Source organism: Miscanthus floridulus, chromosome 6 (assembly GCF_019320115.1).
Source record: "Miscanthus floridulus cultivar M001 chromosome 6, ASM1932011v1, whole genome shotgun sequence".
Classification (NCBI taxonomy): domain Eukaryota; kingdom Viridiplantae; phylum Streptophyta; class Magnoliopsida; order Poales; family Poaceae; genus Miscanthus; species Miscanthus floridulus.
In genome coordinates, this window is record NC_089585.1 from 68501161 (window position 1) to 68515438 (window position 14278).

The window sequence follows — 14278 nt, forward strand, 5'->3', positions numbered from 1 at the left end:
GTTGGGAGAGAGAAAGAGAAAATAGTTATTACTCATAGAAACCATAGGTTGAAAAGCAGTATTTTTTTGGTGCGGTATCCTATGTTATAGAAACTACTAGTTTCTTTCATTGGGACTGCCCATTGGGACCTGATCTTATAGGTGATCACTCTAGTGGATTGAATGTAACTATTGATTTGGTTGGAGACTGACACACTGATGCGGCTTCAGATCACAAGACACGAACAGTCGTGTCACAATCTGATTAACCTCGCTAAGATGGCTAATCGATAAACACAAGCAAGAACAAGATAAACGCAACTCAAGTAAAGTGATCATTGCAGATATAGATGAAGCTCATAAGTTGTGGTTTCACAAACCAATGAACGGTGACTGTATAATCATAAATTGATCTAAAGTAAAACTCAAACCCTAACTTGGGCGACAGCTACTGATTATATAGTCTAAGGGGGTGGCCAAAGACCCTTATTCGTATCCCAAGGAGTCCCAACACGTTACAAGGCCCAAATGACTCAAAAGACGGCAACGTAGCACCCTGACAGATTCTGATGAGGCTCACCTCGATAACCAAAGGAGATGTGGTTGCAGGGTTCGAGTCTTATGATCTGAAGTCGGATCGATGTGTCACTCCTAAATCGTTAGTTGTCTTCAATCTCACGGAAGATAGGGAACCAAACCCCATCCCCATTAGTTGTGTTCACTAGCCTTGTTTAAAATACTATACACATGATGCACCACCATTACCGTGAACATGACAGCAGCGAGTACAACTGAAATGGCTCCGTCCTCCATCTTTACGAATGGTTGCTTTGGAACAGGGGGTAAAGTTAAATTACTCAATGATGAACTCATATGACGCAACGCAAGCACGTACGTATGGTAATTTACAAGAGATGGTTCCTAATAATTAGGTAAAATGTGGCTAACAGATAAAATGACTACACATTCTGGTGCGACTCTGATATTTTGCTATGATTGGGCAACTTAGCAGGCACACACCTTTATTATGACTGTAACTAAAGTTCATGCATGATACCTAAAACCTGATGTCAAATTCCATAACACATGTATGTGCGACTGCTATATAGGTACACCTTTTATTGATGTTCACATCTGTTTTTTATTGCTCAAGAAAAATAATGCTGGTTGTGCTTGCCAACAGAAGAACTGAGAAAGATAATTGGTCAGATAGTTATCCGATTTGAACGCCCACCAGGACGAGAGTACTTGCTGCAGTGGAAGGTTCAATGTTTTGTTTTTGCCACCCATACAAAGTTGGTTTCTTGAAGGCCAAGGTTGAGAACTTAGAAATAAGCTAACGTGTACTAGAGTTGGAACAACAATATTCGTCAGCTTTTGGTTTGGCCGTGCCCCCACGTCATCCCCAAGAGGGCAGCACAGGCGGCGCCCCAGTCTCTGTGCTGTCACCCCCTCTCCCCCTCCTCCTCCACCTCGCCGCCGCTGCTGGAGTGCTCCGCCGGGAGGCCTGTGCAGGCGCAAGGAAGGCAGCGGTGGGGTCTATGCAGTAGGCTCGGGGCGCTGCTGCTATCCTTGGCGGCAATGGCGACAGAGGTTGCCGGGGACACCGGTTCTGGTGCCTTGGTGGTGGACGGATCCTGTGTCTCCAAGACCGGATCCACGCGGTGCTTCGTCAGGCGGTGGGTAGCAGCGGCGGTGAAGGCGTGATGGGCAGCAGGTGACTGCTTTGGCTGCATCAAGGACTCGGGCATGGCTTCAGTGATCGGGGCTCGGGGGTGGCGGATGCGGTCCTCCGGTGTCCGGATCCGGTCCCCGGCCTCTCGGCTAGACATAGGGCCGGCTAGCAGTCTCTTCGATGGCAGCAGTCCGACGGCCCGCAGGGTCTCTCGGCGGCGGCGGTGGCCCGTACAACTTCATCAGGGCCACGCTCTGCAGCATGGTAGGGGCGACGGCGTGGTAGTAGTGGCACGTGGTGACCCGCAGTGACGGTTGTCGGTAGCGGAGGTGGACATTGGCGATGCTGCCTTGCTACCCTAGGCTCCGGCGGCCTGGGGCCTGTTTTGCCGCTTCGGCCATGTGCAACCCTGAGCTCCGGTGATGGCAAAGACGGACGACAACCCACGCTTGGCAACGGTAGCAATGATGTCCGTGCAGGGGGTTGGGGGCCTTGGCGAAAGCCTTGTCCTTCTTCGGGTCGATGACGGCGATGCCTCCGGGCACCTTTTACTTCCTTGGAAGCGTCCATCGATTAGCCATCTCCCCTTGCGTGGCACTTTTTTTGGTGTAAAACCTTAGCCTTCTAGTTAGGCGATGACGGCGCTTATGGCGTCGCTCCCCTCGTTGGGGGTGTTGCTTTGAAGCTCGTGTTATGCCCGCCGTGGCGGTTGCCGACAAGGTGGAACCTAGTTGAGGATTCGGGGTCCAGTGTCCATGGCGTCGGAAGGTGGCTAGGAAAAGGGCGTTGGCACAGCGATTGGGAGGCTTGGCATCTGCTTGGTGGAGGGTGGCAGTGGGGACCATGCGCTAGTTGCGCCCACGAAGATGGTGAGGAGGTCAACGTGGGCGGCACCCATGAAGTTGGCGAGGGGGCCGGTGTGGGAGGTGGTGACCAGCAGATTGTGGTGCCGAGGTGTCCTGCACGTGGTTTGGCGGCGGGTGATCCTACTCGGCGGTGGTCGTTCCAACGCAAGGAGGTTTTCTGACTGGCAGATGGAGGATCCATGTGACACTTCTACCTTCGATGAGGCAACTAGGTTGCTGGACACAACTATGTGCGTGTCTAGATCTCGGTGGACGGGATCGGCTTGGTGAGCGCCAGAGCCAGTTGCTCATGCTTTGGTTTGGCAGTTTGCAGCAGACTATGATGGCTAGCCCTGCTTGACGGTGGCTAGTCCGGTGTGGTACATCATCTTGAGTGGCTAGTTCTGCTTGGCAGCAGGCTACCTCGGGTCATCGTCGGTAATGACGGCGTGTGCAGTGATGACGGTGTTTTCGCCCTGACATCTTTGTCGTTCGGGGGTTGGTGGTGCAGTGTGATGACTGGCTAGTGGTTTGGAGATGCTAACAACGTTTTTCTTCTTTTTTCTGAGTTGAGCTTCGGTCTTGTACGGTTCGTGTTGATGTCCCAATCTAACCGACCGGAGTTGTTTTTTTCTTTTTGTTGAGTTTTGTTGTTGTTTGTTGTTGTCCCATCTGGGTTCATTTTCTTTCTAATATAATCGGTAGCTCTGTTGACTATTTATTTAAGAAAAGATAAGGTGTACCGGAATACATATATAATACTGTGGAAATATATCCACTATTTGGATTCTGCATCTCCGCATATGAAAATATTAAGCTAATTCACTGTTGATGTCACAGTAAGTAGTGCAACATTATTATACATTTCAACAAAATGTTTACGAAACGTATGAATGCTGATCGACGAAGTTCCTACGGTATCAAATTACAATTTTGTCCCGAGCGAAGGGAATATGCTGGGTTTCAGTGTCACTAGCAGACATTGTCTTTTAGGCCTTGAGGTAATGATGGACCCAATAATCTTTACCATGATACGACAGCCAAGAAGCAAGTGCGCAGCTTTTCTACTCGTGGATTATGATCTGTGTTACGTGGTAAAGGTGAAAGAAAAAGCAACCTAATTACTCCAAGAAATAATGATGAGATAAGAGTCCATTACACACAGTAAGTGCCACTAATTATTAGTCTAATATATATAGCAGAGCAAGGCAAAGGCATAGTGAAGCGGCGGTGCAAGCGTCCGGACGTCCGGATTGATACTCGCATTCGGAAACCCGCGCCTGCACTCTGTGTACCGTCCGATCCCACGCGACGCTTGCACCCACTAGACCCCACGTGCCTTGTCCCGACCCCGCCCGACCCCTCGCGCCCCCTTCATCAGCTGCAGCAGGTGGGTCACATTGCAACATATGCAAGAACCGATCTACTTCTAAAACATTCAGATGCAACACTTACAACATATGTCTAAAGACAGATGAAACACTTGAAACATACGTCTGGAACACTCGCAAAAACACTTGAAAACCATTGTAAATATACACAACATCAAGATAAAACATTTTGCAACATATGTGTGAAACATATGCAACATCTAGATAAATATACTTGCAACATACGTCTAAAAAACAAACAAAGGAATAGACGTTTGCAACATACGTGTACAACTATTGCAATATATGCAACATCCCGATCTACTTTTGCAATATCCAGCAACATACCTATATATATATGCAACATCTGAAACACTTGAAACATACGCTTGCAACATGCACTTTTAACGCAATATCTACTTCCTGCCTTGGATGAATGGAAGCTCGTCGATGCGGAACTCGATGTCATGGACATGCACGCCACTCCGGTGGAGAACGCTGCGGCAAGTGGATGGCCTGTTGGAGAGGAAGGATGGTGGGCGGTGGCTCCAGAGAGCGGTGGAGAGAGGATGACGGCCGGTCGGGCGCAGTGGAGAGCGTCGTGGCGGCATGATCGTGCTGGAGCATGCCGTGACGGTGCGGACGCGAGAAGGTGCGGTGAATGGAGAGGAACAAACGACAGGCTCATGAGCGAATTTGGTTGGAGGCGAGTGGACGAGCGCATACGTAGGTGAAGAGTGTTGGGCTGTTGGGCTGGTGTCGTGGCCCACCAATGGATCATCCGAACGGACGGACGTCCTTAGCACAAGATTACCGATAGTGAAGTGTTCCCAGTTTTAAATACAAGGAGGGATTAAGGAGCGTATGATTTTTCTAACGAACCTTGTGATGAGGATATGCAGCCTTTGGATGCTGACCATAAAAACTATCAACAACATGTTGCATATAATGATATAATAAAAATTTGCTACTACCTAGTGTCATTATTTAATGTGTTTAGGAACAACGACGATGCTGATGTAAATTTAGGAAAGACACTAACAAAATGGGGTGTACATACACAAAGCCAATTTTGAAGTGCAAACTCATTAAAGCCTAACATTAGGTTCGTTGGTAGACCAACAATACTTTATTGGCAAGGTCATATTTCTTTTATTCAGAGTGTGATATTGAAACCCATGAGTATTTGATGGAAAGATTATTTGATAAGCTTCAAAATGGATATACTCCCACCTAAATATCATGTGGGTAAGGCCTCCAAATGATCACGACATTATGTTGTTTATGCCCGGTGTTGTGGTGTCGCCTTGAGCCTGGTAATCACCCTTATTAGGACTCTAGCATAAGTTAGAGCACACCTGAACCACGTGGAGAACACCTCAAGTGTATCCTCCTCCTCGGCAACATCCTTAGAAGGCTAGTGTAAGCTTCCAAGCCAAGTTGGAGGCCTAATTTGTATTAAGTTTGAGTTGATCTCAGACTTTAGAAGTAGCCCACACGTATCATTCAGGATGTATCATATTTCGTTTTTCATGCTCTACATATCATAAAAGGCTACAGAGATAATCTTTCCAACGGCACTGGTCTCAAGTCCAAATTCCTTAGAGTCAACGAGAATCGTCAAAACAAGTGGATGTACATAATCTGACAGAGTGGCGTTAATGCCTTTTGGACCATGCATCGTCTCGGAGTCCATTAGGGACGTCTCCAAGTGGTCTTGGCCACCCCTAAGACTATATATTCAGTAGTCACTGCCCAAATTGGGTTTTGGTTTTGCATAAGTTAATTTGTCATTGAATAATCAACGGTCATCGGTTTGTGAAACCACAACTCATGACCTTAATCATACATCTGTAATGTTTCGGATTGCATTTTCCATGTTCTTACTTGTGTTTTTTATTTACCTGCAAAGATGAAACTTGGTGCCGAGGCCAACCAGGTAGTGCATAGTTCATAACAAGAGAAGATGTGGTGGCGTGATTGTAGGGTTTAAGTCTTTGTAATTGAAACTGAACCATGAGTGTCAAGCCTCCACAAGATCGGACGCCTCGTTTCCATCACTTGCCTCACCTCGCCCAGCGAGAAATGAAAGGGAAAAAAAACGTATTTGGATCCCTTGACCTGATGCCTCGATTGCTGCACGAGCGAGCTCTTCTTCGCTGGTCTAGAAAAGCTAAATTGGCTTATCGGGATAGGTTAGCCTCACCTGGCTAAGCAAGGCCAGACAAAGCTCGCTGTGCATCCAAACGTATCCTAACTTTTCTCTTGGCCAGTTTTCTGAAAGACAGCAACATGCCGGCGGCATCCAGAAGGCCGGCTGAGTTGAATGGTGGCAGGCAAGAACCAAACGGCAACTGAGAACCCAAAAAAAAAATCTAGGATAAATCTAGTCTGGATTTTCTTTCCTTTGGCGCACAATCGTCACTCTGGCAGCGCTGTTGCTTTACTCTACGATGCTACTAGGATATATCGTTTCAAAAAAAAAGAGAAGAAGATGCTACTAGGATATAGAGTAATATGCTATGCTACCGCCACATCCTTTAATTTGCGCTGATTCCCTCTGCACTGCACTATTCGAGATTTTAGCAACTCCGACCCAACTTGCCTTCACATCCAGCACCAGCAAATTAAGATTGAATATTGATCCACCCGGAGATTGAATACTGAGTCTGACTTTACGCAACGCAGCTGGCCAACCACACCCGCGTACGTGATCAGCAAAAGTCGAACCAAACACGGCCGTAGTTGCTATATTTGAGGTGTGTGATTATTTACATTATTTTATCGAAGAAGAAAAAAAATATAAGTGCTCACTGATCTGGGCTTCATTCACAGAGCATGGGCTTCGGAACCGTACAGTTTATTGACTGTCGCTGCAAGCAACCACACGGGCTTTCAGACAGAGATACTATTTGTTCAACGCATCAAAGTTGTCGCCAGTCATATGGGCATGACCCAAGCTAATTATCTTCTTGGAATATGTAATAATAATATGAATAAATGTCGGAAGTCTAAATTTGAACTGAAACCCTATACCAAAAGCTTCTCAAATAGTCCCCTCCTAGGAGTGCAAAAACAACCCAAGACAATTGCACTGTATTTTTGACAAGCTCTAAGCTTTCCATCAAAACATAAACACCCCTGGCGCTAAATAACATTGCATTTGACAATGACATCTGGATCAAACATCCTGCCGACCTTGTCTTGTAGCTCATTGGTTGAACCGTCGCTCCATAGAACACAGTTGATGACCAACTTTTTCAGGCCTGGTGCATGGCATCTGGCGAGCTCCTCCACGAACTGCGCTTGTCCATAAGAATGTCTAATGAAAGTAATTTTCGCCTCTTCAATGGACTCAAGAGTAATGCCATCAGCCTTGCAACTCTCCGGCCAGCGGCAATAGCAAGACAATGGGCAAGGATACCGATACCCCTGGAATTAAGACAAGAAAAAAAAATCAATATGAATCTATTACTGAACAATGGATACAGATGTGACGTTATGTCCGCTCGAATTATGTATAGTTCTATCTTTCATCCGAAGAATCTCTGCGAGAGCTCAGCAACGAGAGCTTGTCACCCGAGTGGGGGCATTAAGGTGGTGTGGATGCTTAGTGATGACTTCTGGGCCTGGGCCCGTGGTGTGCCTTTGCTGGCCTGCCCGTCCCAAGTTGGTAGTGGTAGGTGGGGCCAAGGCGAAAGCTTGGGCCTCCCTAAACGAAGTGGCAGGAATGGTGTGAGGCTGGCTTCGAAGAATCTCTGCTTATCATGCTACTAGTTTTCATGTTATGGTCGGTAATAACTGTAGGCGCCGTCGTAGGGACTAATTAGGCAGGAAAGGATCAAGGGATCAAATCAGGAAGGCTTGAATTTGGGAGACGCAAGAGTTTAGGAGAGAGAATGAAGTTGTAATCTTCTATTTTAAGCGGTGGTGATCAAGGAATAAACAGGCAATTACAACCCCCTATTCTCATCTTCTTTCTCTGATCTCTCATCTCCCTGTTGTTCTCCACACCAGGCAGGAAACCGGCAGCCGAATGGCCGGTGTCTTCCCACTCCTATCCTATTCGGTCACTTCCCCACAGTCATGACAACTTGGTATCAGCCTCCAGTGATCCTATCATGGGCTCTGGCAACACCGACGAGATCAAGCAGCTCCTGGCGGCTCAGGAGGACACCGTGTGCAAGGAAGCCCAAGAGAAATTAAAGACGATCACCTCCGGCATCAGTGAGCTTACCTTGGTGGTTAAAGGATTCCAGACCATCCTGACTGATGTCACCGGACAAGGCCTCGGATATCTTGGTGCGTCTAGCCAAACTGGAGGGTCAGTCCGGCACAACCAGCGTGGCGTCATCATAGTCGACGGTTCCGCCTGCCGGCTCCGTCGCCCCACCGCGGCCTCCACCACCACAACCCGCCCTGACGGCGCCTCTGCTGGGCGGCAAGGGCCTCCTCAGCAACAGCGGCTCCACCGGCAATGGCGCTCCGTCGCTCCCCACCATGCCCCCGCCCGGAGACGCGATTCATCTTGGTGAACGATTTTGATGAGGATCATCCACGTGGGGAGATGGAGGGCCTCGTTCCCCGCAACTTCAAGATGGATTTTCCACACTACAATGATAAGGACAATCCACTGTCGTGGCTCGATCGTTGCAAGCAGTTCTTCACCGCACAACAAATATGGGAGCACCACAGGGTATGGCTGGCCTGTTTCCATCGGAACAACGACACATACCATTGGTACATGGCCACGATACACTGTCGTGGCCTGTATTTCGTGAGCTCTGCAGTGTGCGCTTTGGGCCACCCATCCGCATTAATGCCCTGGGTGAACTACGCCATCTCCGACAGACTAGCTCCATCAACGAGTACTAGAGCCACTTCCTGGCGCTCCTCTAACGGGCAAGCAAGAGCAACAGATGTTCAGCTCTAACCTCCTCGATGAGCTCTGCTTCGACATCAAGATGCACGAAGCCCGTGACATGGAGCATGCCATTAGCCTTGCCTGCGCGTTCGAGCAGAAGCTCCCCACACACCATCTTCCTACCACGCTCTCCACCAGCCTGTCGTGCCGTACAGCCCGAGGCGCTGCTCGATAGCCTCCTCGAGGAGTTCAGCTCCCTCTTCACCAAGTTGACTCAACTACCGCCAGCCACGCCCACGACCACCACATCCATCTCATCGAGGGGCGCAGCCAGTGGCAGTGGGGCTCTACCGCTACCCTCAACTCTAGAAGGACGAACTGGAGCGGCACTGTGCTAAGTTTTTGTACCATGGCATCATTCTCCTGAGCAACTCAACATTCTCCTCGTCGGTGCTTCTGGTGTCTTGGCGGTTATTCGTGGACTACCGAGCGCTCAATGCCATCACGATCAAGGACAAGTTCCCCATCCCAGTTGTGGAAGAACTCTTGGATGAGCTCTGCAGCGCCTACATCTTCTCCAAGCTGGACCTTCGCTCCAGTTACCACCAAGTTCGCATGAACCTCGCTGACGTTCCCAAGACGGCCTTCCGGACTCACCATGGCTGATTTGGCCTCACCAACGCGCCAGCTACGTTCCAAGCTCTGATGAATGACATCCTAGTCCAGTACCTTTGCTGCTTCGTCCCTATCTTCTTTGATGGCATACTAATCTACAACAGGAGTTGGGTGGGTCACCTACGCCATGTTTGCTTAGTGCTTGAAGTCCTCCAATAGCACCAGCTCGTCCTCAAGCACACCAAGTGCGCCTTCGGCGTGCCCACGGTGTCCTACCTAGGCCATGTCGTGTCCACGGCCGATGTGGCCATGGATCATCAGAAGGTCCACGCTGTCGACGCCTGGCCCATTCTGAAGTCCCGTGAACCCTACGCGGCTTGTTCGGCCTGGCGGGCTACTACCACCGCTTCATCTGCGGCTAGGTGCGATGGTGACACCCATCACCAAGCTACTGACCAAGGAGGGGTTTGCCTGGACAGAGGATGCGACAGCCACATTTAACGCCCTCAAGCGCGCCCTCTCCACAGCCCCGGTGCTCTAGCTGCAAGACTTCAATGAGCCCTTCATGGTCGAGTGCGAAGCATCGGGCTCCGGCATAGGCGTGGTCCTACATCAGGGCCACGGGCTAGTGGCGTTCTTCATCCGCACGATGGCTCCACGCCACTCCAGCTTGGTGGCGTACGAACACGAGCTCATCGCGCTCGCCTAGGCGGTCCAGCACTGGTGCCCATACATCTGGGCTACCGCTTCATCATCAAGACTAATCATTTCAACCTCAAGTACCTGTTGGATCAGCGCCTCTCCACCATTCCGACAGCGCCAACATCGTCGTGGACGCCCTCTCCAAGAGTGACGTGAAACCCCTATAGGTGGTCGCCATCTCCACGCCCTCGTCCCTGATCTGCAGGAGCTCGTCGCCCAAGAGGCCACGAGACGAAAAGGGCCCGACTGGTCTAACGTGGACGGGCTCATAACCATGCGTCGCTGTGTCTTCATCCCTGCATCGTCGGCTCTGCTTCACCGTGTTGGAGCACGTTCACAACATAGGCCATGAAGGTATCACCTTTGCGCTAATTTCCACATCCCCATCGACAAGGTGCTGGTGCAGGCCTTGCGCCGTCTGTCAACAGAACAAAAACAGTTTCCTGCATCCCATGGGACTCCTTCAGCCCCTGTCAGTGCCGGCCTTGATTTGGAGCGATGTCACGATGGACTTCGTCGAGGGCTTGTCGCGCGTCAACAACAAGACCGTAATCCTGACGGTGGTGGACCATCTCTCGAAGGTGGCGCCCTTCATCCCCCTTGGCCACCCCTACACGGCTGTCTCAGTCGCTCGTGCCTTCTTCGATGAGATCGTCCGTCTCCACGGCCCGTCGGCGTCCATCATCAGTGACCGTGACCCAGTCTTCACCAGCACCTATGGCGCGAGCTCTTTAGTCTCTCTAGGACCAAGCTCCAGATGAACTCCGCCTTCCACCCATAGTCGGATGACAGTCTGAGGCGGTCCATGTACCTGCCTGACTAGTGATAGGCCCAAGCAGTGGTTGCGCTGGCTGCCATGGCCGAGTACTGCTTCAACACCGTCTTCCACTCGTCCCTGAGCACCACTCCCTTCAAGCTGGTCTACAGCCGCGATCTGCTAACTATGAAGACCAATGAAGCTGGTGATGCTCATGCCCTAGCAGTTGATCAGCTCCTCCAAGATCAAGATATGTTCCTACTCGCCGCCCAGGAATGACTGCTCCATGCTTAGTAGCAAGCCAAGTAGTACTACGACGCCAAGCACACTCCGCTGACGTTCGTCGTCCATGATTGGGACTAGGTCAAGCTTCTGCATCAGCCCTTTGCTTCACTCCAAGACGCAACCAAGGGGAAGCTTGCGCCCTGCTTCTATGGGTCATACCATATCCTGGAAATGATTGGCGACATCGTCGGCCGCACGCGTCTTCCAAATGGCACCAAGATTCACAATGTCTTCCATGTGGGTGTCCTCAAGGCCATCTGCGGCACGCCTCCAGAAGCCTATTTTTCCTCTACCGCCAATGCTCCATGGTCGGGTCATTCTGACGCCGTCTGCAGTGTGGAGCGACCATTTAGCCCGCGGATGGTGGCACATTCTTGTTTGCTAGAAGAGCCAGCCCGCCTGCATTCAAGCAGCAGTGCCCATTGTTCGAGCTCGAGGACAAGCTCTTTCAGAAAGAGGGAAGAGATGCCGTCATAGGGGCTAATTAGGTGGGAAAGCATCAAAGGATCAAATCAGGAAGGCTTGAATTAGGGAGAGGCAAGAGTATAGGAGACAATGAAGCTGTAATCTCCTTTATATGAAGTAGTGATCAAGGAATAAACAGGCAATTACAACCCAATTCCTATTCTCATCTCCTTTCTCTGTTCTCTCATCTCCCTGTTGTTCCCCACACCAGCCACCACGGGTAGGAAACCGACGGCCGAACGGCCGGCGACTTCCCACTCTTGCCCTATCTGGTCACTTCCCCACGGTCATGACATTTCCACACACAAGTAATCGTCACTTTTCTCTGCCAATCAATGGAAGATCCAATGACACGCATTTCCCTAACTGTTTAACACACTACCCATTGTTTCATGGCCCTTTGTTGACACCACTCTTAGCACAGCGGAAGTCACTACACCACCAAACTGTGATGACTTTCTTGTGGATCAGTGTCTGCTCAGCCTATACTAACTTTTGCCACTCAACATTGAAGTTACCCCATGGTTTCACTCTGACCTACAGTATGTAATCACACTCCGTTTGTAGCTACACAAAGGTGAGCCATAATCCAGCACAAAAGAAGAACAAAACTTTGGCTATCAGAAATCTTGCCTATGGCGTATGATCAGTTTGTTGAATAACCATTAAGGTCTGCTCCCAGCCGCCCCCCCCCCCCCCCCCCCCCCAACCTCAAGGAAATCAGAAAGGACTAAAGTTGCCTTGAACCAAGCCATCAATAAAAGGGCACATTTGCAGAAGCATGGACATTACCGTCAAGTGGCCAGAATCGACCTTTATTGAAACCTTCCTTGTGCTGTTGCAGTTCCTCAAGAGATGAAACATGCTTGACGCGAAGCTGTGGTCATAATCCCTTAATGATACTCGTAACTTTAATTTCTCACACTTGGGTAGTGCAATCGTTTCATTCAAGAAATTTGTGTATGCCTCTGTTCCCTGCCAGGATGAGAAATAATGTGATCACAAGATCAGAAGGCAAAACAGTTATTTTTCTGGAAAAATATGACTGCTACCAACACACCTTAAAATTGCAGAGGTTCAGGTTCAGTTTCAGCACATTAACTTTGTCGAAACGATGCATCAGGGAAGCGACAACACACTTTGAGCCCAAGTCTAGCAGACGGAGGTGACGACCAGCATTGGCAAAGCGGTGGCACAGAGGGTCGTAGCCAGTGTCACCGTCCCAACTTATCTCGGCCAGCTTTGGGGCAGAGATATCTGCCTTCGTGGCATCACATACTGTCAGTACTTCAAGCTTAGGGGCGATGACTTCTAGCTTCTCGGTGTTTTCGACGTCGAATGACAGGGAGTCAAGTGAGTTGGAGCGTATGGACACGTTGGAGGCAGCAGCCAGCCTGACGAAAAGGTAGAGATTCCTCAGGCGCGGGCACTGCTCGGACACAAGGGCGCCAAGCTCGCTGCCTTCCATGGTGGCGCAGCTTATGTGCAGGTCGGTCAGCGACGTGAACGAGCCCACCCGAGAGAGGCGGAGCCTCCATTGTCGTTCGAGCGACAGAATGATTCTCGTCGCCCCATCGCACACAGGAAGCTCGAGCTCCTCTTTGTTGGGCTTAGGAGTAGACAAGAAGAATTTCATCTGGGATGGCACTTCGATATAGAGGTCTCCCACCCGGCGCTGCGAGGCGAAGCGTAGCCACGGCGCGACGCGGCGCGCGTGGACTCGGAGGCCATGGCAGTACATGGCCACCTCGAGGCGCTGGACGGCCGGGGCAGAGCACGCGTCGAGGGCGGCGTCGATGGAGTCCAGGAGCGTCGCCCCTGGCGGCACGTCGCAGGTGCCGAGGCGGAGCTCGGGCAGGCGTGCCCAGACGTGACGCCAGCGGCGGGAGAGCACGCTGGTGCGCGCGGCGGCGCGAGTGGATCCGATGCGGAGGAGGATGGAGAACAGGATGTCGTCGGGGAGGCTGCTGATGCGGTCGCCCGCGCCATGGCCTCCGCCTTCTTCCATATGACTCGATCGACGGAACGGATTAGTAGCGCTTCCGTGCCGCGGAGGGATCATGCGAGATGTACCTATCAGATCGGAAACGACGATCTAGTCAACAGAGATGGAGAATGGTTGCTTGATTGGGGCGCTGCCGGCCGGCATCGGAGACGGGAATGGACCAGCACCATGACATGAATACATGATGACAGTGTAGTCGGATCTCCAGAGAAGGTTTCTACAAAAATTACGAGTACCTGACAGATGAAGAGGACATGGATGACCAATTTTGCAAGTCCTTCACATGATTTGATTGCCGGAGGGGAGGGATCTTAGGCTGCGCCGCTGCGGAACTCTGCGAGGTGGATGATCAGAGACGGTGGCGGCGGCTGCCTGCGATATGAATCTATGGGCGAATTCGGATGGGCCTAGGTCAAATAGACACTTACGTGTAGTGGGCTGAGTAGGCCAACAAATGACAGCCCAAATACCATCTATTCGTTTAGGGCCCGTTGGATCCTTTCTAGACTAGACTATTTAGCTTAGAATTTCCCCTAAAAGATTTTGACATTTTACAACCAATTTTGACATCTTACAACTTTTCAAAGTTTAGATATATAAGCCTATCTTAAATTTATAGGATAAGAGATAGAAACTGAATCATAGATCTACATGCTATGTTTCTCCTCTGCAAGTTATAGCACGTTCTTCGACTCGTTCCCCTGCAGTAGGGATTG

General features: G+C 50.3%; 1 protein-coding gene across 1 annotated transcript; it reads right to left on the minus strand.

The window, feature by feature from the left end:
• Positions 1-6721: 6721 nt before the first annotated feature.
• LOC136458342 (putative F-box/LRR-repeat protein At4g15060) lies at positions 6722-13929 on the minus strand. The gene is made up of 4 exons (XM_066458294.1): positions 13799-13929; positions 12618-13630; positions 12350-12532; positions 6722-7301 (listed from the first exon to the last, which is right to left on the minus strand). Exons 2-4 carry the CDS (start codon positions 13617-13619, stop codon positions 7017-7019), a joined length of 1470 nt encoding a protein of 489 aa, XP_066314391.1. The 5' UTR covers positions 13620-13630; positions 13799-13929; the 3' UTR covers positions 6722-7016.
• Positions 13930-14278: the final 349 nt, after the last annotated feature.

What these genes read in the sequence shown, in the direction of transcription:
- LOC136458342 (XM_066458294.1), bottom strand. Translation starts at nt 13,619, where the DNA reads ATGATCCCTCCGCGGCACGGAAGCGCTACTAATCCGTTCCGTCGATCG. An exon ending in TGAACCTCTGCAATTTTAAG is followed by an intron (nt 12,533 to 12,617) that starts GTGTGTTGGTAG and finishes TCATCCTGGCAG; the next exon opens with GGAACAGAGGCATACACAAA. An exon ending in TCGATTCTGGCCACTTGACG is followed by an intron (nt 7,302 to 12,349) that starts GTAATGTCCATG and finishes TCTTAATTCCAG; the next exon opens with GGGTATCGGTATCCTTGCCC.